At 48.5% G+C, this 24,756-nt stretch overlaps 2 protein-coding genes across 2 annotated transcripts in view; both read right to left on the bottom strand.

Annotated features, from left to right (window-relative positions):
• Positions 1-3,509: 3,509 nt before the first annotated feature.
• Positions 3,510-8,506, bottom strand: LOC119870532 (collagen alpha-1(III) chain-like). The gene is made up of 7 exons (XM_038532059.1): positions 7,898-8,506; positions 7,555-7,660; positions 6,361-6,561; positions 5,512-5,689; positions 4,839-5,209; positions 4,416-4,650; positions 3,510-4,323 (listed from the first exon to the last, which is right to left on the bottom strand). Exons 1-7 carry the CDS (start codon positions 8,504-8,506, stop codon positions 3,510-3,512), a joined length of 2,514 nt encoding a protein of 837 aa, XP_038387987.1.
• Positions 8,507-10,438: 1,932 nt separating this feature from the next.
• DNAJC1 (DnaJ heat shock protein family (Hsp40) member C1) overlaps positions 10,439-24,756 on the bottom strand; it is a 207,341-nt gene continuing 193,023 nt past the window's right edge. Inside the window, exons 10-12 of the mRNA XM_038529829.1 lie at positions 15,248-15,296; positions 13,045-13,505; positions 10,439-10,565 (exon numbers count right to left, since the gene is read on the bottom strand). Of these exons, the coding sequence (XP_038385757.1) occupies positions 10,497-10,565; positions 13,045-13,505; positions 15,248-15,296 (579 nt within the window). The 3' untranslated portion in view covers positions 10,439-10,496. The remainder of the gene's footprint in view (positions 10,566-13,044; positions 13,506-15,247; positions 15,297-24,756) is intronic.

Here is a 24,756-nt window from a genome sequence, read left to right as displayed (position 1 = left end):
TTTTAAACTTGAGTTGTAAGTGAATTTCACACCATATTACGGAATCTTTCATTATAGATTTACCATTACCAATGAGTTTTCTACTACCTTTTAATGTTTTTATGATGTTCATTAGTATCCTTTTGCGCTTACAGAACTCCCTTTAGTATTTGTTGGAAGGCAAGTGGTGTTCCATCTGCTTTGGTTGTGAAAAGTCTTTATTCTCTCCTTCATTTTTGAAGGAGAGCTTCACCAAGTGTAGAATTCTTGGTTGATGGTTATTTTGTTTCAATATTTTGTATATGTCATCCTATTCTCTCCTGGCCTGAAATGTTTCCTTTGAGAAATCTGCCTAGAGTCTAATAGGGTTTCTGTATGTAACTTCTCTCTTATGTACCGCTTTTCCGTCTTTCCTTTTATTGCTTTCAGAATTCTTTGTATTTGTCTTCTAATGATTTAATCATAATGTGTTTTGGTGTAGCCTGATTCAAGTTCAACCGAATCAAGGATTTGGGATCCTTTGGGACTTGGGGATCTGGGTATCATTTGTCTCCCCAGGTTTGGGAAGTTTCCACCATTACCATATACTTTCTCTTTCTCTTCTCCTGGAATTCCCATGTGAGGAAGACTCTGGTCTTAAGTCATCTGGTGCCCCAAGTTCTCTGATCGAAGGGGGCTACTGGGTTTGTCCTGTAGACAGTTGGCTCTGCCTACTGCAGGGTTGCTGCGCCATGCTGCTTTCCAGTCGTTCTGACCAGGCTTTCTGTTCTGGTGGGGCCGGGAGCTGTACTTCTCTGTGGGCCGGCCTGTGGGCTGCACTCCCCTGCCTGGGCGGACCTGGAGTGCCTGTCCCAGTCACCCTCCCGGGTGTTCCCGCCAGGCTGTAGGGTTGGGAAGGGCTAGGAGCTACTACTCTCAGCCATGGGGTGGGGGGGTGAGGGGCTAAGAAAAAGCTCCCCTGCCTGGGCCGAGTGGGGGACCTGACTGCGAGCCAGGCAGAGCTGTGTGTGGTCTCTCCAGCCAGTACACTCCCGAGGTGCCACTTTTTATGGATGGTCCACTCCACCTGCTGTACTCTCGGCTTGAGCATTTCTGGGCCACACAGCTTCTGGGTGTCCTGGCCAGACTCCCTCGGCTCAGGTGATTGGGAGCCGCACGCAGGGGTGGGTGAGGCTGTGAGTGAGCTCCCCTACCTGGCATCGAGAGACCGAGGGCTGTACTGGGCAGCAGTGAAGCCTGAGCGCGGCAGAGAGGCCTCCAGGGCTTCTGTTCAGGGGCTGCAGGTAAGCGTGTGGGGGCCCAGGTGCTGGGTCTGCAAGTGCGGCCGCACCTCTGAGACCAATGCCGGTGGTTGAGCCCGCGAACTCCTCTGCAGGTCCCTTGGGCTGGAAGCGGAGTAGGGGTTTCTGGGAGGTGCCCGCAGTGCTTCCCAGCCCCACTGACGCTTGCCCTGGGCTCTTCCACCCGGAGGGCCAGGGGCTCCGGGGAGACCTGTGAGCGGCCGTGCAGGCCTGAGCAGGGCCACACGGGGGGCTGCTTCTCCTGCCTCCCCGCGGCCTCCTCGGCCTCTGGGGCAGGGCTGACCTGGGCACCAACCCCCCCTGCGCCCCCGCCCCACATTCTACGATGCTCTTCCCGGTGTCTTATTCTTGAATAATTGTTAGTTGTTATGAGGGGTGAAGTCAGGCAGGGCCTAGGGCACCAGCTGGGTGACAGTGGTGTGTGTCACTCTGGTTAGGAGGGAATGAGGGCCATGAGGAGTGTCGGTGCCTCCTGGGCCAGTTTGTTCCCCACGTCTTGGGTGTGCTTTGTGCTTTGGGGGATTCATCTTGGAGTTAACTGGTTTTGCTCCCAGTAAACTTGATACAAAGTTGGAAATTCTGCAGCGCAAACTGACCTCGTGTTTACATCTGGAGAACCATTACCTCCGGTGCACGCGGAAAATTGCCATAATGTAAAGGAGAGGAAAATAATTACAGTGGAGCTAAAAGGGAAATAAATTCCAGATGAGATCATTAATTCTAGCACATTAATAAGGTAGCGTTCATACTGGGTAAAGACTGAATTCCTCTTGATGTAGTTAGCCTTAACCAGAGTCATTTAGATGCAAGAGAAATTTAAACGTACTTAGTACTTAGTGTGCAGGCTGCCGGCCTGCACGGAATCAGCTGTGGTGCTCGGCTGGTGCCCCGAGTGCCCGGGCCGGTGCGATGGGCTCTGGGTCATCAAGAGTTGAGTCAAGGAACACTGGTTCTTGCCTTTTTGTTCAGTTTAGGTTCTTGGAGAGACTTCCTTGTCTATCCACAAATGGAAAACACCTGATTCTGGAAAGTCTCATCTCTGATAGCACTGAGGAATGTCACTCCTCTAAAATGATGGATGATTGGTCAACTCCTGCCTCCATTTCCCACTCTTGGAGCAATCTCCAAAACCCTACATGGCCATGCAGATTTTCCTTCCTGAAAAGTGTGCCATTCACCACAGCCGTGTATGTGTATAGTGTATCTGAGTGTCACTACACTCAGCCCCTGTGGGCTGCTGGGGACACTGTTATGTGTTGGCCTGCATGTAGTTTTTAAATTACCAGTTATCATGGCCACTTTTCTAAATGTTTGAAATCTAGAAAAAGAAAGGAAATGTCTCATTTACTCCCATACTTCTACCGGCAATTTTTATATTAAAATATACACAGCCAATATTCCTATTTCTATGTGTACTCTTCCTATAGAGGTGAATCCTGGTAGACACATAATTTTATGCCCTGCTTTTGTCACTTAAATATAAAGTGACAAATACTTGAAACATTTTAGAAACTGAACTTGGTACCTGCTGTAACTCAGCGATTGTCTGGGTCAGATGCGCAGTTTTCCTGAGTCCTGCCTGACCTGTTCAAGTGTCAGGTCAGGGAGTCATCTTTATAGGAGCCTGGCCTCTTCTACAAAGGATATTTTTTGATGACCAGTTTTTTGGGCCCACAGCTTGAAACCCTCATTATTACCAGCAAATCTTCCAAAGGAAAGCCGTGCTTTTGGCCAAGGCCTACTCCTGACACCATCCAGGTATCTGTGTACCTTTGCCGGGGGGAGAGGCCTTGCCCAAGTGGTTGTCCCCGTAGCAGCTCCATAGGTGTCATCTCCTTTGTTTCAGGGGAAGGTCCCTGGAAATTGGGGGGTGGGGAGAAGGCAGGACAGCGAGGGGCATGCTGCGGGAGCCGCACAGCGCTGTGGGGACAGGTCTCGGGGGTGTGAGGGGGGTGTGAGGTTTAACACTGGTATGGGGCGGCCCCAGGACACGAGGTGGGAAGGGTGCTGTGGGTCCGTGAGAGGACGCGGAGGGGCAGGCGGTCCTGGGAGGCGGGTCCCTGAGTGCCTGGGCAGGTGGCAAGGCCGGACGGGCCGGCGACGGGCCGGCTCCCAGGGGAGGCAGGCGGGGAGGGGGGTCCGAGGGCAGAAGTCTATTCTCCCGTCGGGGGCCAAAGACAGTCGCCGGGTAACCTCTCCCGGTGTGTCGCCCCTTCGGTGGCTGGGTCTTCACTGAAGATCCTCGAACCCCTGAGTGGCTTCAAGTGACTCGAGGTCACTCGTGGGCTTTGGGACACGGTGCTTGCCAGGGGTTCTTGGAGGGCAGGCGAGCTGCAGCGAGGCCACCCGCGAGCCCCGCAGCCAACTCCGCCCCGCCGAGCCCGCCCCGTCTCCCCCGCGGCCTACCCGGCGACGGCGACGCCCGAGGTGAGCGGGTCTGGGCCCGGCTCCTGGCACAGCGCCCCCCTCAGCCCTCGCCGAGGGCTCCCCGCGCCCCGCTCGCCGGGCCCTGCGGGTGTGTGGCCCCCGCGGGCCCGGGGCCGAGCCCCCCCTCGGGCTCAGTGCGCCCCGACGCCGCGGAGGGGCCGGGAGCACCTGCCGGCCTGGGAAGCGAACCGCTTGGGGGGACCGGGTCAGGTCCCAGGGCTGGGCCGGGGAGGACAGGCCCGCTGGGTCTCCAGGGAGGGGGACGGGCCAGGCAGAGGGCCTGTGGCAGCGAGGGGGAGGTTCTGGGGCCAAAGCGCTGATGGACCTTGGCGCGGGGTCCGGGCCGAGCTTGAGCCGCACCGTCTGTTGCTCGGCGGGGCCCTGGTTCCGTGGGGGGCCGGGATCCCCCGTCGGCCCCCGGGTGCGGCCGGCCAGGAGCCCGGAGCCCGGAGCCCGTGCGGAGGCCTCGGGTCCCCCGCGGGGGCGCCCTGCGTTGTTCACACGAGCTTCACTCCAGGAGGAGCTGGGGGCCTCGCAAGGGCAAGGTCGAGGGGCGGCGCGGCGCTCTGGGTGTTGGGGCCGAAGGGGGCCCGAGGGCGCCTTGGGGCCGTGGGGACTGAGGGGCGGGGGGGCAGGGCTGGGCTGACCTGGGGGCGGGGGGGGGCGGGGAGCGGGGAAGGGACCTGGTGTCTTTTTCACTTGGCTCACGGGACCGGCAGCGCTCCGGCTCCCCGGCCCCCTCCCAGCAGCCGCCCCGAGGGCTCGTCCTGTGGGCCTGGCCCGCCCGTGGCCCCGCCCCCGCCCCCGCCCCCGCCCCCCGGAAGCCCCTGCCCCGGAAGAACCGCCCCCGCCCGGGCCCCGGAAGCCGCGTGGCGGGAAATCCTGCGCCGAGGGCCTGTCCTCCCCGCGGCGCCCGGGGCCCCTGTCGCTCGCCGGCGCGAAGCTTCGGTCGGAATCACAGGCGCCGAGGCTCGGCCTCGGGTTTAGCTCCAGGCTGAGGCCCTGCGGGCCGCGGCTCTGTGGCGGCGGGACCGACGGAGAAGCCGGGCCTCCCTCTCCGGCCCGCCGCTCTCACAGCGCCGCCGGGCCCTCGAGCCCCGGGAGGCTCCTTCCTTCGTGACCTTCAGCGACTCCGCCATCGGAGCAGCCTTCTGCCGCCGCCGCTGCGGCTCCGCTTGAGGTGTGACTCGTGGAAGCCACGTGCCGCCCGAAAGGCTTGCGGACGCGCCGTCGGCAGGGACGCGGCCTGGGGCCCGGCGTCACCGCGGGCGGACGGGCCTCGGGGTTCGCACAGCCCCAGGGCCTGCCGGGCCGCCCGCTGCCAGAGCCCCGGCCGCCCGGTCAGACCGCCCCCGGCAGGAACGGCCGCGCCTCCTCCTTCAATTCCGGTTTTCACCGACAGGATAGTTGGCACTTGAGCCCAAGGGCGGATTGGTGACGGGCCCTTAAGCCGAGCCTGCGAGCCGGGCGACCCCCGATCTAATGTCTGGAAGCCTCCACATCTTCCTCCGTGAAACAGATCGGAGCCAAGATCATTTGGGATAAACAGTGTGAGGTTTCAGCTCGAATTTCACCATTCTTTTAAGAAATGTTTTGAGTGATGACGCAAAACAAAACCTGACAGATTGTTCGTTTTCCTTTAAAACTCAAGCCCTACGGAGTGAGCGAGTGCCTCACTGCCACTCACATCTCCATCCAGTTTACTTAGTGAACCTGGGCTCCTTCCTAAGCTGTGGTAACGGAGGTGGACTCGGCCGAGTTGCCCTCAGGGAGTGACCCAGGGGCCCCGGACCAGGCCCCTCACGCTCCCGGCGCGTCGCAGGCGGCGGCGGCGGCGGCGCGAGGGGCCCACGGGCTGTGCACTTGCTGGGCGGGAGAAGCCTGTTCCGGGTTTCGATCTGGGGGCGGGCGGGCCGGGGGCCGCGGGGACCGGCCCCAGCTTGCTGAGGGACTCCGCCCTTTCCGACACTGGGAGTTTCCTCCTGGGAATCAGATTGATGAAGTGATTTCCCTTTTTCTGTTCGACATGAAGCCGTGCTTTTTTTCCCACCAGACCAGAGGAACATGATTGTAGCGGCTCCGTTTTACGGGGTGTTAATTTAGCTCCCGGGTGAATAAAGTCTAAGGCTGAAGGCCAAGTGGTTTCCTCAGACAGGAGGCTGGGACTGTTGCCAAGCCAGGGGGGGCGGCTTCCAGGCCCCGCCGTGCTCCCGGCTACAGGTGGAGCCCACAGGGGCCCCGCAGGGGACGCGGGCGGTTTATGGCCACAAATGGCTGAAGAGCAAGCCACTTCCCCAGTCCGCGTGCCAGAGCCACGCCACCACCTACCACCCACCACCCTTACCTGGGATCCTAGGGCCTGGGAAGGCTGGAGGGCACAGAGGCCCCGGCGCCCCGAGAGGTCCCGCCCCCCGCCCCCTCCCTGCCGGGCCGGCCACACTGAGCCTGCCGGGGGCTGAGGTGACACAGGACACTGCGACCCGAGGCCCCCGCGCTTCTTTCCAGCCTGTTACTTGGAAAGCTGCCTTTGTCTTAGGACTGTTTGATGAGAAGGAACTTTAAAATCGGGAACTGGGTGTCCAACTCTGCCTTTGCCAAGGACTAATCCTGACTAATTGAAGCTGCCCGGGTCCACCCCAGGGCCTCGCGGGACCTCGGCCTCCAGACAGCCTCCACCCGCTCTGGAGGGCGCTGGGGCCACACTGGCGGCCTGTGATGGGCGTGTAGAAGGCCGTGAGCACTGGTGCCAGGAAGGGGAAGGGCCCGTTGCACGAACCCCTGGTCAGACTGGGCTCAGATTCAAGCATGTCCTGTGCTTCAGTTTCCCCATTGGGGTGGGGTCCCTCAGGAGAAGCTGGGGGTCAGGATGGACACAAACCCTCAACCCTCGGGCCTTCTAAGGCAAAGAAAGGCAAAGGGAAAGGCAAACCGAATGCCTGCGGAGGTCTCCCAGCTGTCTGTCTTCTTGGTGGACACTGGGAACTTCTCCAGGGCCTCTGGCACCTGCCATCCATTAGCAATCCCACAGGGCCCCGCCACCACCTAATACTGTCCAAGTGGTGTATTGAGACAGGTGTGAACTGGGACTGTCGTGGACAGTAGCTGTCTAGCCCACAGGTACAGAATATCACAATTTAAGCTGTGCCCTTTAAATTCATAGGAAAAAACGGAATTGCTCAAACAACTATAAACAACTACCCTACAGACATAAGTAGGCATGAAATGGCCGGTACTTTAAAGGGATTAGTTCTCTGCTTTCCAAGGGGTTGATGGATGTGGTTTGGGGGTGGGACTGGTATAGACAAGAAAATGTGCGGAAGAGGTGAGGTGTGGTGTTGTTGTTATCCAAAGACAGTTACAGTGGAAAGTTGATTATGATCTTATTCTAAATCTGAGCAGGTAATTTGAACACACACCTGCCACAGAGTAAACCCACTGGCTGCAATGTGCAATGGAGGGGCTCATCCCCTGGCAGGGTTGGGGGTCTGGCGAGCGCGGGATTGATGGGGTGAGAGGCTGGTGGGGGCTGCCGGGCGGTTCCGGACCCACAGAGCAGCAGGCTCCGCTGGAAGCCAGGCCGAGTGGCCCGTCCTCTTGTTCCCACCAAGCAGCTGGATAAGCATTGCTGAGAAGGAGCTCGGCTCAGCCAGGTGGAGGTTCCGGGAGGCCGAGTCAGAGAACACATGAGCGGGCTAGGAAGACGGGTGCTCTGAAGGGTTTCAGCAAATGGAAGCTGGGAGATTTTTGTCGGCTGGAGAAAGGAAGCCTAACTCACTAGGCGACCAAAGACCCGTCCCCCCAGAAGGTGAGGGCGAAGGCCCCAAAGCCCCGGGCCCCTGCTGCGCACCTGGCGGGGTGCAGACCGTCGCCGGCCCAGGGCTTTCCACACGTAGCAGAAACGGGAGTGTGGGCAGCGCTATCTGCGTCCTGCTGGGTCTGACTGGGGTGCGGACCTTGAAGAGTGGAGACCGGGATGCGCAGGTGGCCCAGAGGTTTAGCGCCGTCTTCAGCCCGGGCCTGACCCTGGAGCCCCGGATCGAGTCCCACGTCGGGCTCCCTGCATGGAGCCTGCTTCTCCCTCTGCCTGTGTCTCTGCCTTTCTCAACCTCTGTCTCTCATGAATAAATAAATAAAATCCTTAAAAAAATTTTAAAAAGAGTGGAGACGGGATCCGGTGCCTCAGGCCTTGCCTCCTGCTCCCTGCCGGGCCCTCCCCGCCTGCTCCCAAACCCCGAGCGTTCAAGACGTTTTCGGGGCTCGGTTCCTGCGCCCCGCACCACGCTGGATCCGAGGTTCCGATGTGCGTCTCTGGACGCCAACGCTCCGCCCTTTCCTCCTACCTCCTTCCACCGTATCTGAGGGGGCGGCTGGGCCGGGGCGGGCCGGAAGGCCTTTTCCTCGGGGTGAGGCTGCTCGCTGACGCCCTCAGGTCTTCTCAGGGGCAGGAGGGGAGCGTGGAGGAGAGGCTGAGGGAGCCTCGACCGGGCCGCAGGGCACGAGCCGCAGGGCCGGGCCCGCGCCCCTTGGGGTCGGAGGCCGCCTCTCCGGGCTTCGTTGTCCCTGGGCCGGGTCAGGATAAATCCTGCTGCAGAGGCGGGGCAGGGCTCCCGGACACCGGGGGTCCCCCCAGGAAGCCCCCCCAGCCCTCTGAGGCTCAGCGGCCTGTGAAGTGACGCGGCCGGGAAGCCTGGAAGGTCGGGTAAGGAGCGCCGCCATTTCGCACTCGTCCGGCTCCACGGCAGAGGCTTCACGCAGATGGTCTCCTTGGTTGTCCTAACCACCTGCCCGGTAGCTACCATCATTTCCTGTTTCTCTGGCCGAGGAATGGAGACGAAGAGGTAGGCCAAGGCGCCTGAGGGCCCACAGCTCGGCCTTGCAGCTGCCCACGGTGGCTCCGAGAAGGGGGGCCGGGCGGGTCTGTGGGGTGCGCGCCTCTCGGAGGCTCCTCACGCCGACCCCACGGGGCTCTGCAGCGTGGCTGAGCTCTGCGACCCCCGTCCACTGGCCTACCTGCTTCCACAGAACGGGGCGGCTCTCTGATCCCCTGAGGAAAGGGCCCCTGACTTCCTTATCAAGAGGTCGATGGGCAAAGTAATGGGTAGAAAGCCAGGCAGGGCCTCGGTGTCTTCCGGAGCCCAGAACAGACAGGAGGGAACCAAATCAGGGACTTGGACTCTCGACTGTACTTCCCAGGGCATCTCTGGACCCCGGTGGGGCCCTCCCCGGGCTGGAAGCCCCGGACTCGTGTTGTCCAGGTTGGGGGTTTGTGTGACAGGAACCCACTTCAATGTACTGCAAGAGAAAAGAGTATTTTAACAGAAGGGTGCTCATAGACTCCCGAAGGTCACAAGCTGGACCACCCAGCTGCATGAGGTGAGCTGGAGCTGGGGGTCCCAGGGCGGGAATGAAGCCAGGACCGAAGTCTCTGTTTCCGGCCCTCAGCCCCCGAACGACCGGGAGGCACCAGCCGCACTGGCTTCAGGAGAAAGCTCTGAGGGAGCAGCTTTGGCCAGGCCGTCCCTGCCTCAGCTCTGGTTTGCTGTTGGAAGGGCAGCGGCCCAGCTGAAGACGACACAGCATGTGGCCCTGTACCCAGCTGTTTCCCACCCAGGACAGAGCAGTGGCCCCCTGGCCAGGCCGCCTCCCCTTTCTCACGGGACGGGACCGCTGCCTGGCGGCTCTGTTCATGAAAACCAAATGATGGCGGGGCCAGGCAGTGGGAGATCTGCTCCTTTTTCATCTTCAGCTGCTCCTTCGGAGGTTCCCTGAGGTGGCGCGTTGCCCACGGGGTCCTCCTAGGGAGGGGGGTGGGTGCGTGGAGGGAAAGGGCTCAGGGCTCCCCTAGGGCCGCGTCCCCCGCCGTGGTCAGCTGTCACAGCCACTGCCATGCAGTGCAATGCATGCCACTGCCACCCGAGTTTTCTCCATGAAACTAATCTCATTTCCATCTTTAGAGAAGAGTGATGTCTTTGTACATATTTTACCAGGTCACTCCCCTTAAATGTGTCCTGGCCATCTTGTTTTTCAAGGTTAGGTGATTTGCCTTCAGCAAGGGACGCACAAGCCCTGAGCAAGTGATGGGAGATGTAGAAGGGCGGCTCAGCCGCTGGTGGTGGGGCAGCGGACGCCAGCAGGACAGCCATGGCCTCTCGGTTCGGGAGGCAGTGGTGAGCTTCCCCAGTAGCCACATGCCTGTCCTGCATGTCCTCTGGAAGCTCTAGCAGTTGTGAACGCATTTCTAACAAATGACCCAAACTTGGGAGTCGATCACCTTTATCACCTCATATCCTTGTTCAAGTACACTCCTTATTTTTTCCTAGATAGAGATAACTAAGACAGCCTCACAGCATTCTTAGCCAGCCAGCTGGCTCCCAGCACCTGCATCATCCACTACCAATAAGCTCCTGACCCGGGGTGGGGGTTGGTGGGGGCTCTTTGGTCAAAGAGACACATTCAGTTTTAATTGTTACATGTTAATTCACTCCTGAGTTCCTTCAAAATCTATTTGCTGAGTGTCAGCACTATTGTCTGTTGGCAGGAAAGTAGACTTTGCAATGATGAAAAACAAAAAAAAAAGTAAAATGCCCAAATCCTTTTTCCCCTTTAACACAGTCTTTGTTTAAACAATATAGCACAATGTTTTTAAGAATTTTTTAATTTTTTTTTTTTTTTTTTTTTACTAAGGCACATGACGTATAGAAATACTGAGGTACAAAATGCAAATTTCTGCATAAGACTTTCAAAATAACCATTTTGGAAAATGAGAGTGAACATCATCTTCCAGAATATTCAGCTTTTAGCTTGTTTTTTCTTTTGGACCAGTTCAACCAGCAACTTGTATCTAGCGATACAGTCTTCCTGTAGGAAGAGAAAGAGAGAGGTGAGACAGTTATTTTCACAGGCTGCTGTGAGCACCGTGGGCTGAGCCCACCGTGGCCTGCCTGCTGGCTGCGACCTGGGTGAGTGGGGCGGGCTCATGTCTGCTTGCTCTGCACGGAGCCTGACTGCCACGGGCTGGATGGTCCAGCTGCTCACGGGCAGACAAGGCCACACAGGAGCCAGGAGAAGGCCAGCAGAGGTGGAGCATGAGACCCTGGGCTGAATGGCCAGTGTGTGTGAGACTCACCAGTGTTATGATTATGACTCTCAACTAATGATAACGATCATTTCTAATATTTTACTATATCATCACATGTCCCCTCAGAGGAAACAAAAACTTGAGGCCAGGTATCCACACTATCCATTCTCATTTGGGTTTCCCTCTCCATCGGGGGCTGCTGGGCCTGTGGTGGCCTTGTTGGCCCATAGGACCAGGGTAGGGAGTGTGCTAGACTCTACCCCCTGCTTGTCCCAGCCCCACCCAGATGCCCCAGCCTGTTCCCACTGAACTCCTAGCTTCAGATCCCAGCTGCCTGTCGCTGTCACCCCTTGGGGTGAGGTGATGCTAGGGAGGGGCCTCATTTCACTCGTTTGTCATAAGGTACTTTCCAGAATCCATTTCTGTTTCTGTTAAAAAAAATACCTCAGTGGCACTGGAGGCCTTCACGAACTTAAGGTCTAGTGCAAAATGATTTCTGCTCTATGGTAGATGGTTTTATCAGCCATGGACAGAGAACAGATGTCCATTCTTTTCCTAGGATTCTAGCTTAGGAGTGGTGTGAGAGTTTCTTCTAATAAGTGCCTTTTCTAAATCCCCAAAGACTACTTGCATAGAGTCTTTAAAAATATGGGCCTTTTCTCACACATGGCACCAATGCCAGCCCCAGCGTTTCACCCTTTCACCCGACAGCGCGACCCGAGCTCTGAGCAGCAGGCTTGCCAGTGCGCTTGCCCTGGAATGCGCCTCAGGCAAAGGCTCCTCCTTCCAGCCCAGAATTCCCAGGGGCTTAGATGCCACTTACAGGGAGTCACTCCAGAGCAGGCGAGCCAGCAGGCAACCCCTCCTGGAGCTGGTTCTAATGTCAAGGCTTAAAGGGAACACTTGCAGGACAATACAAGTGCTGCTTATCTCTGGTTCAAACAGCAGGGTTTCCAAACCCTGAGGCAATGAATTTCTGAATGTTCTATCCTTAGGAATCCACAGTTCCAGCTCCTTCATTTTAAGCCAATGTCAATTCATCACACATGTAGATGCCTGTGTCCTGACAGATGCTAGAGAAATTCAAGGAAAATAATTACTTCTGGCAAACCAGTTGGAGAGGCTGGGAGACTGTGTTTCTCAAATAGATCAACTGCTAATGGTTTATTTTTCTCCCCAGGAATTCTCAACTTCATCATTTTCAAGTAGGTGATAGATAACTAGACCTGTACACACGGGGACATTTATGGCCACGAGCTAGATTTTCCAACATAGAATTTCAATTAAAAAAAAAAAAAAAGAATGTAAATGAACATCAGTGTGCCCAGAGGCTACCGAGTGATCCAGGCACAGAAGGCAGAGGAGACTCGGATTTCTCTGTGTTCCTGGTGCGACAAGGAAAAAAAACTCAGGAGAAAGAAAGGCCCAAATGTGAAGGCTCACACGGGGAGCTCCCAACCCCGAAATGGCAGACGGTAGGCAGAGACTGGGGTGAAGGGCTGGCTCTCCCGGGGGCGCCCCATCTGCCGGCCCGAGTGTGTGAGAATGGTCTGCAGGTGTATTGAAGCAGACCCTAAGAGCTTAAACAGGGAAAAGAGCTAAGTATAAACATCAAGGCTCCCGGGTGGGTTGAGTCCTAAATGTCGACCTTACCCGGGCCCCAACCCCACCTCCAGAATCTCAAGTCAGCCTGGGGGTGATTGCAAAGGCCTGAGTGCTGTGCACTGCAGGCCCGTGACCGTCAGGACACCGTCATCCACCACACATACACTCTCGGTGAAGGCTCATTAAGGAGCGAGAGGGAAACCTCCCGTGACCCTGGTTCCAGAGAGCTTCTCCCCGTGAGGGAGGACCTGCCACAGCTGCTCCCCTGCCGGTGTGGAGTAGGGTGCGGCCAAGTCAACCCGTGCTGCTGCTTTCGGACTGCCAGGCTGGGGCAAATGCTCTAGAAAGTTGGCAGACTTGTTGGGGGTGAAAGTTATATTCTCTACCTGGAATCTTCTCTGAGAAAAACCAACTGGTCTGTAGAATTACCGGAGAATCCTGACCTCATTTAAACACAATAATCAATCCAGGGCCCAGATTCACCGTAATGTCGGGAGAACTACACCGGAAGACCACTGGTAAATGAGAATCATGTGGACAGCTGTAGGGGTAAGGGTAAGAGTCAGGTGAAGAATTAGGGGGAGCTGGCCACAGCCACGTCAGTGGTGTTCTAAAACCAGCGCAGAGGCCTCTTTCTTTCCCCGCCTCACCCACCTTACTCTTAGACGGGACACATTTGGCTATTTTGTCCCAGCGGTCAGAGGATCCCTTCGGGTACTGCTGTAATGCTAATTCCAGAAGTTTCTGTTGACTCTGAGTCCACGGCTCCTCAGCAGCACGTGTTCTGTCCTTCTTCTGGCTCTCCTCATCGCTGGACTCCTTTTGTTCTGATATATCAAAGTCCTTCTGCCTCTTTCCTCTGAACTTCTCTTCTGGTTCCACCTTTGCTGCTGCCTCAGGCGGCCTCGTTGGCCTTCGCCTCCGCGGCCGGCTTTCTGGAACCACTGCCTCCTGCTCGCCCTCCTCGTCGTCCTCCTGCTCATCCTCCTCTTCCTCCTCCCTGGCCTGTTTGGCATCTTCTCGCTGCGTGATGATGTCATCTGGCAAGGCCGTGGGGGCCTTGGTGGGCCGGGAGTTCTGAGCTGTAGACTTGAGTTCAGAGAGTCTGACCATCCCTGCGAGGAAGGACACATCACACAGTTGGGAAGGGCAGGGGCAGGTCAGGTGACAAGAACAGCACTGCCCCCAACACCACAGACAGTGGTGAGGCATTCTGCATAGAGTGTTTTACTTAATTTTCACAGTAGTCTAGAAAGATAGGTGTTGTTATATCCTAATTCTACACAGGACGCAAGTCAGACCCAGAAAGCAGCAAAGGCAGAATTGGAACCCAGTCCTGCCTGATTCCAAATTTCTGTCCTTTCTGGCACTTTGAGAAGCAACAACCTGCTGGTTTTTAGGTAGGGAAGAATGTTCTTTACCATCTGGAATTGTTAATTCCATTAGCAAGGCTAAATTGAATTTGTCAAACCTTGTGCTATCTCACCATCTGCAGGTGAGCCACCGACACCAGGAGGCCCGCTCTGGGCTCCAAGCCGCTTCTGGTGCCACTGTGCCACCATGCTGGACAGTACCGGGCAAAGACTGTCTCCCGGCCACATGTACCGTCTCAGAGATAGCCCTGAATGTTCAACCACACGTCTCTCATTTTGTTCACACTTTTCACCCCCTCCACCAATGCTCTAGTATCTGTGTAATAGTCTACGCCACACCGCCTTTTCAAGAACACATTTTTGGAATGTCTTGGATGGAGGCTTCTTTCACATTGCCTCTCACTGCCCATTTCAGCCTCTGTGCCGACAAATAACTGTAGTAGCGGAAAAGGAATCTGGGAATACCCTCCTTCCTGAGGCCTGCAGAGCCCAATGTGAAGCCTTATTGGGGATGACTTTTCAAGATCTCTGGGTTTGCTCACCTGCATTGCTCTTTTTGGGACCTGTATTTAAGTCAAGTTGGGAGGTTTTAGGAAGTATTTTCTTCCTGGTTCCGAGCAAACATATGGAGAGTCTAGCAAAATTCCAGTTACTCTGGAGGAAACCTACTTTGAGAGACGTAGATTCTTGGGAAAGCTGCTTGTCTATTTTGAATTTTTTTTTTTTAATTTTTATTTATTTATGATAGTCACAGAGAGAGAGAGAGAGGCGCAGAGACACAGGCAGAGGGAGAAGCAGGCTCCATGCACCGGGAGCCCGATGTGGGATTCGATCCCGGGTCTCCAGGATCACGCCCTGGGCCAAAGGCAGGCGCCAAACCGCTGCGCCACCCAGGGATCCCTGCTTGTCTATTTTGAAAGACTGCCCTGTGTGCATGGTGATGACAGCGTGGGCAGTATAGGGAAACTGCAATGCATTTGTGTGGTGTGCAGAATGGCTTTCCCCTGTGTGCCCCATCCACCCAATATTAGCAAAGAACAAGGTTTATTTTGTTTGTTTTGTTTTTTTAAGATTTTTATTTATTTATTCAGAGAGAGAGAGAGAGAGGCAGAGACACAGGCAGAGGGAGAAGCAGGCTCCATGCAGGGAGCCCGACGTGAGACTCGATCCCTGGTCTCCAGGATCACACCCCGGGCTGCAGGCGGCGCTAAACCGCTGCGCCACCGGGGCTGCCCAAACAAGGTATTTTATAGTTTTTAAAAACTTATTAAATCCATCTTAGCACCCATGGATGGGGGTTGGGGGGGCACGACTGGATTGTTATGTTGGTGCCTGTGATTTGCGACCCCTTTTAAGGAAATGACCAGTAGAGTTCATTGGCCAAAACTACTATACCTTTGTATTTAAAAGTTATTATTAAGAGGTATTTATTTTGAGGAAATCACTTTAGATTAGTGGGATGAAGTGGGTGCTTGAAAACTCACCTGAGGAGCAGGTAACTGAATCCTTCAGCTGCTTGGCTTTGGTTGTCACCTGTTCCAAAGTATAAAAGCAAAGAAAACCTTACTTTCCACCTATCTCTTGTAGGTGACCTATTTCATATAAAGTCCATGTGAATGAATCAGGTTTATGGAATCTGAGGACTGGAGGGACCCTCAGTTATCCATCCACTCATTTATTTAACCAACGGGGAAATTGAAGCCCAGGAAGATTAAATGGCTTGCTCCAAAAGAGCCTCCTGTTCGGCAGCAGTCAGAACAAGAATTTGATCACCTGACAGTTTCTAGTTCAATGCCAGTTGTATTATTTCTAGGCTGCTTTTAAAAATATACTATATAAACAGGTCATGTTTTTTAGTTAGGATTTGCTGAAAGAATATCTTTCTTCATCAGAGAATGCTAAACCAGTGAGTATTATAAACAGCAGAGAAATTTATTCTTAACTAATGTTAGAACATAAATGTCTGTCTTTTCTTTGCATTCAAGAAACCATAAGAACACAGAAGATTGACACTAGAGGAAGAATCTCTTGGTAGAGTAGGGCAGTTAGACCCATGACCCATTTACATATATGAGTGTGGATCCACAGAAATAGTTTTGTTTGGTGGTAATTATTTCTTTTTTCTCTATACAAATGGTATCACATCATCTGTTTCATTCCATACCTTGCTTTTTTCATTTAATGATGTCTTAAAGATCTACATATAGATTTCCCTTTTTAAAATTGAGATAAAATTTACATACAAATTTTAAATGTGCAATTCAGAGTTTTAACCAAAAAAAAGGGACCTATGTAACCAATCTAATTCTAATCAAATTATAGAACATTCCTATTATTCCAGAAAGTTCTCTTGTGTCCCTAAGTTAGTCTCTACTCTGCTACTGACAACCACTGTTCTGACTTCTATTACACATATTTTAAAACACAGGGTCAAAATTAATTCAAAAAAATGTAAAAACAGTTAATTGCTCAATGAATTTATCAATCAAGCCTTCCTTTCCCCACTTATTTGAAATGTTGACTTTATGAAATGTTCCACTGTATACAAGAACTATTTTTCTATACTTTGTATTCTATCCCATTAATGCATGCATATTCTTGAACCAATGTTTCACTGCTTTAATGAAATTTGAAAGTAAAACCTCAGAAAGCATGATTGTTAAGAACTCAGGTGGACTTATCTTGGGCCCACCACTAGTAATACCATTTGCCTACTGGTTCTAAATTTGAAATAAGCTCTTAGACTGATACCGAGTGGATATTAAAGGCTCAGTAAATACTACCTATTATAATTGACATGGATCATTTGTTCCTCATTCATACAAAGGACAGAATTAGAGAAAATATTTAAAGCTGCTTAGAAACACTCTTCAGTTTTATTTCCTACCTTCCTCTCTTTTTCCAGATGATTTTGTTTCTTATTTAATGTAAGAAAAAAAGGAAGTTCTCCAACATGAGCCTCCTTGCATTCCAACTTTCCCAACTCAGAATTCTGATTGGATTGTTATATATCCTTCCTAGCTTTTATCCCAACTCAAAGAAATAAATTATCTTCCTTCCTCTTGAATTTTCACAGAACTATGCTACACCTATGAATTTCCTTTGCTTTCATCTTCAGCTTTTCCCCTTCCATCAGCTATGTCTCCTAATTCTTCACATTGAGCTTAATTAAGTAGCCTCCACTCTAAAAGATGATCTTCCCTTATGTTGTTTCTTCTACTCCACTTGGCTTCGCCTTTCTCCAAATATTCCTTCACTGCCTACTACCCCCACTCCCAAATATAATGTTCCCCAACACTCTGTCCTTGCCATTCATCTGTCCTTTACATTTTCTCCTTTGGTATCTCAAACTACTGTTCAATAATACTTTAGAAAAGGAATGACTAACTTGTATCTCTGGCCCTGAAATCTTGGAATGTCAGTGTCACAAAAATTGACCATATAGCAACAATGGATCATCAGATCGAAAAGGATTTCATCTTTATAACAATATAGATGCTTTGTCCTGAGCATTGCTCTAAGATACCTGTCTGTACACATATTCACCACAGCAGCCATATTAAGTAGGATGCAATTATTATCCTCATTTTATAGAATCTGAGGCCCAAGGGGCATAAATAACATGTCCAAGATTAAAAGGCTAATGAGTAGCTGAACCAAGGCAAGTTGGGTTCTAAAATCTTTGCTCTCAATCACTTTAGCAAACTGCCTTTGGAATCCAAATCTTTTATTTTATAGATGAAAAAATGGACTATGTTCTCTTTCTGCTATGCTATGTGGCTTCCCTTTGTAACTGTCACTAAAACTCCTATTTAGAGGTCTCCTAGTTCCTCAAGCCAAACTCATCAACTTCTCTGCTTTTGCTTCCTTTCCTTGGTAGTGCTATCATCACAGTCACCTAGGCTCACAACCTAATAGTCAGGTTTTGGACTTTCCTCTCGCTCCCCAGCCAGCTGCCACATGCTTCACAATGCCAACCCCATCTGTTCCCTTCCCTCACAGATCAGCACCTCCTGTGTTAGTTCTTCATTCTCACTTGATTGAGCCAGTAGAACAGTCTTTGAATGGACTCCTACTTACTTACTATTAATTTTTATAGAACAACACCTGTAAGGCAGAGTTCTGATCAGATTCCTTTCACGGCTCATCACTGACTGTGTAATGTTAAATTCTTAAAAAAAAAAAAGGATTAAAAAAAAGATTTTATTTATTTATTCATGAGACACACACACACACACACAGAGAGAGAAAGAGAGAGAGAGAGAGAGGCAGAGAGAGAAGCAGGCTCCATGCAGGGAGCCCATTGTGGGACTCGATCCCAGGTTTCCAGGATCATGCCCTGGGCCGAAGGCAGCGCTAAATGCTGAGCCACCCAGGCTGCCCCCCCTACCCCCCTGCCCAAAAGGATTTTATTTATTTCAGAGAGAGAGAGCATGGGCAGGGTGGGGAGAGGCAGAGGGAAAGGGAGAAGCAGACTCCTTGTTGAGCAGAGAGCCCCTGGGGCTTGATTCCAGGACACTGAGATCATGACCTGGGCTGAAGGCAGATGCTTAACTGACTGAGCCACCCAAACATCCCTTTTTTTTTTTTTTTTTCCCAAACATCCCTTAATTCTTAACCTGACATGCAAGAGATCCACAATTTGATCTATTCTCTTTCTTGTAGGTAGCTTTCCTTTGAGCAGAACTGAATAATTAATGCTCCCCCAGATAGAAATTCCCTACCCTGTACTTTTGCTCATTGTTAACACTGCCTGAAATGATTTTCCTTTATCAGACCTCTTCTTAAATATCTGTCTAGAGCCAAACCATCCTTCAAAGTACTGTCAGGTGTGACTTTCTTCTTGAAGACTTCCCTAATGTTCACTACCAGGTGACCAATTCTGGTGACAATCTCTTTTCTTTCTCAATTTCTTTGTGTTTTTTAGAATTTAGTTTTTAAATATTATCATGCAATAAAATTATCTTTTCCCTTTTGTCATATAGTTCTATGAATTTTCAACTACCATCACATAGAGGATGTGAGATATTTATTTTTTTTCTTGCATCTTGTTTTCTTATTTAACAAAATATTTTGGAGAGTTAAATTATTTAGAGAATTAAAAAATAGCTTAACTGAAATATAATTCACTTTCCCAACAATTCACACACTTAAAATCAACAATTCAATGGTTTTTACTATATCGATACGTACAACCATCATCATGGCCAACTTTAGTACATTTTCATCACTTCAGAAAGAAAACTAACACCCTTTAGCTATCACCCTCCCCATCTCACTCAATCCCTCACTGATCAATAAACAATCAGAAATCTACCTTTTGTCTCTAGATTTTCCTGTTCTGGACTTCCATATGAATGGAATCATACAATATATGGATTTTTGTGGCTGACCTCTTTCCCTTAGTAATATTTTCCAGGTTTATCCAAGTTGTATATATCAGTACTTCATTCCTTTTGCTGAATAATATTCCACTATATGAATATACCACATTTTGTTTATCCATTCATTAGTTGATAATCATTTGCATTGTTTCAATCTTTTGGCTATTATTGTTTATGGATAATACTTCTATAAACATTTGTGTATAAGTTTTTGTTTGGGCAAAATGTTTTCATTTATCTTGGGTATACACCTAGGAGTCAAACTGCAGAGACATATGGTAACTCTATGTTTAACTTTTTGAGGAACTGCCATACTGTTTTCCAATATGGCTGCACCATCTTATATTTACACTAGCAATGCATGAGGCTTCTGATTTCTCTACATCTTGGCAAACATTTGTTATGGAAAAAAGTTTGTTATCAAACTTTTTGATTCTAGCCATTTTGGTGGGTGTGAAGTAGGATCTTGTGGTTTTGATTTGCATTTCCCTAAAGACTGAGGATATTGAACATTTTTCCATGTGTTTTATTGGCATTTGTGTAACTTCTTTGGAGAAATGTCTATTCAGATCCTTTCTCCTTTTTTTATTTGGGTGATTTATTATTGAGTTGTAAGAGCTCTTTATATATTCTGGATATAAGCCCTTTATCAGATAAACGATTTACAAATATTTTCCCCCTTCTGTGGGTTGTCTTTTCACTTTCTTAATGGTATCCTGTGAAACATGGAAGTTTTTAAATCCGATGAAGTTCAATTGATCTATTTATAGTTTTACAGTTAGGGGAATATTGCCATCTCAATGATTAAGACTTCTGATCCATGAACAGGGGATATTTTTCCATTTATTTTGATCTTCAATTTCTTCCAACACTGTTTTGTAGTTTTCACAGTTAAAAGTTTGTACTTCTTTTGTTAAACTAATTCTTAAGTATTTTATTCTTTTTGATGCTATTATGAATGAAATTATTTTCTGAATTTAATTTTCAGATTGTTCACTGTAGATTTATAAAAGTAAAACTAATTTTTTTAAAAAAAGATTTCATTTATTCATTCATGAGAGACACACACAGAGAGAGAGAGGCAGAGACACAGGCAGAAGGAGAAGCAGGCTCTGTGCAGGGAGCCCGACGTGGGACTCGATCCCGGGTCTCCAGGATTATGCCCTGGGCTGAAGGCACATGCTCAACCTCTGAGCCACCCAGGCGTCCCAAACTGATTTTTGTATACCAATATGTATCCTCCAATCTTACTGAACTCATTAGTTTCAACAGTTTTTTAAATGAATTCCTTCAGATTATATATATATATATATATCTGCAGATAGAGACTGTTTACTTCATTCTTTTCAATCTTATTTTTCTTGCCTTTCTTGCCAATTTCCTTGACTAGAACTTCTAGTACAATGTTAAAAACATTGAATTATCTCATCAGGAAAACATCCCCTTTTATCCTAGTAAGCATGATGTTAACTGTGGTTTTTAGTAGATGCTCTTTATTAGGTCAAGGCACTTCCCTTTTATTCCTAGTTTGTTGAATATTTTTATCATGCAAGGGTGCTGGATTTTGTCATATGGTTCTATTGAGATGATCTTGTGATGTTTATTTTTTATTATTGATACAATGTATTTACTGTAATTGATTTTCAGATGTTGAATCAGCTTTGCATCTTAGGCTAAATCCAGTTGATCAGGGTATAGTACTATTTTTATAAGTTGCCAGAAACAGTTTGCTATATTTTATTGTATTTCTACTCATAAAAAAATATTAGTCTGTAGTTTTCTTGTCATTTCCTGGTTTGGTATAAGGACAATACTGGCTTCATAAAATGAGTTGGGAAGTAGTCACTCTCTTCTATTTTTTGGAAGATTTTGTGAAGTATCGGTACTTTTCTTTAAAGGTTTGGTAGAATTCAGTGGTGAAGCCATCTAGATTTGTGCTTTTCTTTGTAGGTAGATTCTTTTATTACTAATTCAATCTCTACACCTATTACAAGTCTGTTTCAATTTTCTATTTCTTCTTGATTCAGTTTCAGTAGTTTGTCTTTCAAGGCATTTGTCCATTTCATTTATATCTATTAGAAAAATAGATCTTTAATTTCTTGGCATATACTTGTTCCTGTATTCTTTTACAGCCCTTTTTATTTCTATAAGGTTGGTAGTAATGTCCTTTTTTTCCCTCATTTCTGATTATAGCAATTTGAGTCCTTTTTCTCCCTTGGGAAAAGACTGGTCAATCTAGCTAAATGTGAATTTTATTGATGTTTACAAAGCATCAGATTTTGAATCCATTGACTTTACTGACTTTCTAGTCTCTATTTCATTAATTTCTGCTCTATTTGTTCCTTTTCTCTCCTTGTTTTTACCCCCCCCCCCCCCACCACCACCTTGCTTTAAGGTAGAGGTCATATTACTGACTTACGATCTTTCTTTTTTTAAAGTAGGCTTCATGCCTACATGAATGAAGCTCAATGTAGGCCTTGAATTCCATGACTCTCAGATTAAGACCTGAGCTAAGTAGTTATTTGCTTAACCATCTGAGCCACTCAGGTGCCTGCCTGCCTTTCTTTTTTTCTTTTCTTTCTTTCTTTCTTTCTTTCTTTCTTTCTTTCTTTCTTTCTTTCTTTCTTTCTTTCTTTCTTTCTTCTTTCTTTCTTTCTTCTTTCTCTCTCTCTCTCTCTCTTTCTTTCTTTCTCTCTCTCTTTCTTTCTTTTTTTTTTTTTTTAGAGGGAAGGGAGAGAATCTTAACCAAACTCCATGGCCACTGCAGAGGCAACCTGGGGCTTTAGTTCATGACCCTGAGATCATGACCTGAGCTGGAATCAGGAGTTGGACACTTAACTGACTGAGCCACCCAGGGGCCCCCCACCTTCTTCTTTCTTAATAAAGGCATTTAAAGCTATAAATTTCCCTTTAGGAACTGCATTAGCTGCATTCCTTAAGTTTTGGTGTGTTATGTCTTCATTTTCATTCATGTTTAAGAATTTTGATTCCCCTTGTAATTTCTTGACTCATTTAGTAGTCTGCTGTTTAATTTTAACATATTTGTTGATTTTCCCAATGTTTTTCCCTGTTAACTTATTTTTTAAATATTTAATTAATTAATTAATTTATTCATGAGAGACACAGAAAGAGAGAGAGAGAGAGAGAGAGAGAGAGGCAGAGACACAGGCAGAGGGAGAAGCAGGCTCCCTGCAGGGAGCCTGACATGGGACTCGATCCCGGGACTCCAGGATCATGCCCTAGGCCAAAGGCAGACGCTAAACTGCTGAGCCACCCAGGCGTCCCCCCTGTTAACTTATTTCTAATTTCATTCCTTTGGCATGAGAGAACATACTTTGTATTATTTCCATCCTTTTAATATTATTGAAGTTTGTTTGGCCTAGCATATGGCCTATCCTAGAATATGTCTCATTTGTACTTAAGAAGAACATATATTCTCTTGATAAAATGTTGAACAGATATTGTATTTATTCAAGTCTTCCTTTTGATCTTCTGTCTAGTTCTACACAGTATTGAAAGTGGGGGTATTGATGCATCCAACCATTATTATTGAATACTTTTCCTTCCTTCCTTTCTTTCAGACTTTCATTATTTTTAATTTCTCCACCCAACATGGGACTCAAACTCACGACCTTGAGATCAAGTGTTGTATGCTCTCCTGACCAAGCCAGCCAGACACCCCTCTTTTCATTTATATCAGGTTTTGCTTAATGTATTTTGGTGCTCAGTTGTTAGGTACATATGTTTACCACTGTTATATTTTTCTAGGTTGGCCTTTTAATGTTTAAAAAAATGTCCCTCTTTATCTCTGGTAACTTTTTGTTTTAAAGCATATTTTGTCTGATATTAGTAGAGCCACCATAGTTTTCTTATGGTTGCTGTTTGCATATTATCTTTTTCCATCCTTTCATTTTATTTCTCTTTGAATCTAAAATGTGTCTCAGGATGCCTGGGTGGCTCAGTGGTCAAGCATCTGCCTACGGCTCAGGGCGTGATCCTGGAATCTAGGATTGAGTCCCGCATTGGGCTCCCTGTGGGGAGCTTACTCCTACTTCTCCCTCTGCCTATGCCTCTGCCTCTCTCTCTTTCTGCGTATCTCTCATGAATAAATAAATCTTAAAAAAAAAAAAAGCATGTCTCATGTAGATTGTATACAGATGGATCATGATCTTTCTTTGGGTTGTTTAATCCATTCACATTTAATGTTATTATTGATATAGCTGGATTTATGTCTGTCATTTTACCTTTTTCTTTTTTTTTTAAATATTTATATATTCATGAGAGAGAGAGAGAGAGAGGAGAGAAAGGGGCAGAGACACAGGCAGAGGGAGAAGCAAGCTCCATGGAGGGAGCCCGATGTGGGACTCGATCCCGGGACACCAGGATCACGCCCTGGGCTGAAGGCAGGTGCTCAAACCACTGAGCCACCCAGGCTGCCCCCTTTTGCTTTTTTCTTATAACTTTTTTGTTCCTCTAGTCCTCCATTATTCCTTTCTTTCTTTTTTTTTTTAGATTTTATTTATTTATTCATAGAGACACAGAGAGAGAATGAGAGGCAGACACACAGGCAGAGGGAGAAGCAGGCTCCATGCAGAGAGCCTGACGTGGGACTCGATCCAGGGTCTCCAGGATCACGCCCTGGGCTGCACGTGGTGCTGAACTGCTGCACCACTGGGGCTGCCCAACTCCCATTATTTCTTTCTTTTGTCTAAGTAAATATTTTCTAGTGTAGCATTTTAATTTCTTTAATGATTTTTTTACTATATTTTTGCATTTTTTAAAGATATTCTAGGATTTACCATATACATCTTAACTTATGAAAATCAGCCTCAGATCTACAATAGCTTAATTCCAGTGATAAAAATAAACATTTCTTCTACATAGCTCTATTCCTTTTTTCCCTCAAACTGTGGTATAATCATTATATATACGGTATCCATGTTAAAAATCCAACAATACATTGTCACAATTATTACACTATCATCTGTAGTAGTTTACTCATTCCAACATAGCTTTGCTCTCATTTACCTCCTCTGTGCTCTTACTGGCAAATACATATATTATTTTTCTATATGTAATAGGGCAAAGCATTACATATATATTATACAATTGCTTTTTAAATTAGGAGGAAAAAAAATAAATTACTTAGGAGGAGCAAAATATGCATTTCTGATTAATTTTTTTATAATTACCTAATTACTTTTACTGGTGCTTTTCATTTTTTATGTGGATTTGAATTACCTTGTTGGATCATTTGCTTTCAGACTGAATTATTTCCGTTTATATCTTGAAAAGTTTTTGTTTGGCTCTCATTTTTGAAAAATAGTTTTGTTAGATATAGGATTCTTGGTTGGCAGGTTTTTCTCTGCCAACTCTGAATATGTTATTCCCCGCATTCTGGCCTCTATTGCTTCTGCTGAGAAGTCAGCTGTTAATCTTACTGGGGAGGTTCCCTTGTAAGTGATGAGTCATTGTTCTCTTACTGCTTTCAAGATTTCCTCCTTATTTTTGGCTTTCAGCATTTTAATTATATGTGCCTTTTGCGGTATCTGAGGTTTTCCTACTCAAATTCACTAAGCTTCCTGATATATAGGCTAGTGTTTTTCAAA

Source organism: Canis lupus, chromosome 2, assembly GCF_011100685.1.
Source record: "Canis lupus familiaris isolate Mischka breed German Shepherd chromosome 2, alternate assembly UU_Cfam_GSD_1.0, whole genome shotgun sequence".
NCBI classification, from domain to species: Eukaryota; Metazoa; Chordata; class Mammalia; order Carnivora; family Canidae; genus Canis; species Canis lupus.
The sequence above is the reverse complement of the archived record's forward strand: the minus strand, read 5'-3'. Positions and strand labels throughout refer to the sequence as shown.

Excerpts from the sequence above, each read along its gene's own strand:
- LOC119870532 (XM_038532059.1), bottom strand. The coding sequence starts at position 8,506 with ATGGTAGCTACCGGGCAGGTGGTTAGGACAACCAAGGAGACCATCTGC. Across the intron at positions 7,661-7,897 it reads GGCCCGGCAGGGAGCAGGAG|GTCCGCACCCCAGTCAGACC; the intron begins GCAAGGCCTGAG and ends CCACTCTTCAAG. Across the intron at positions 4,651-4,838 it reads AAGGCTGCTCCGATGGCGGA|CTTCGCGCCGGCGAGCGACA; the intron begins GTCGCTGAAGGT and ends TTCCGACCGAAG.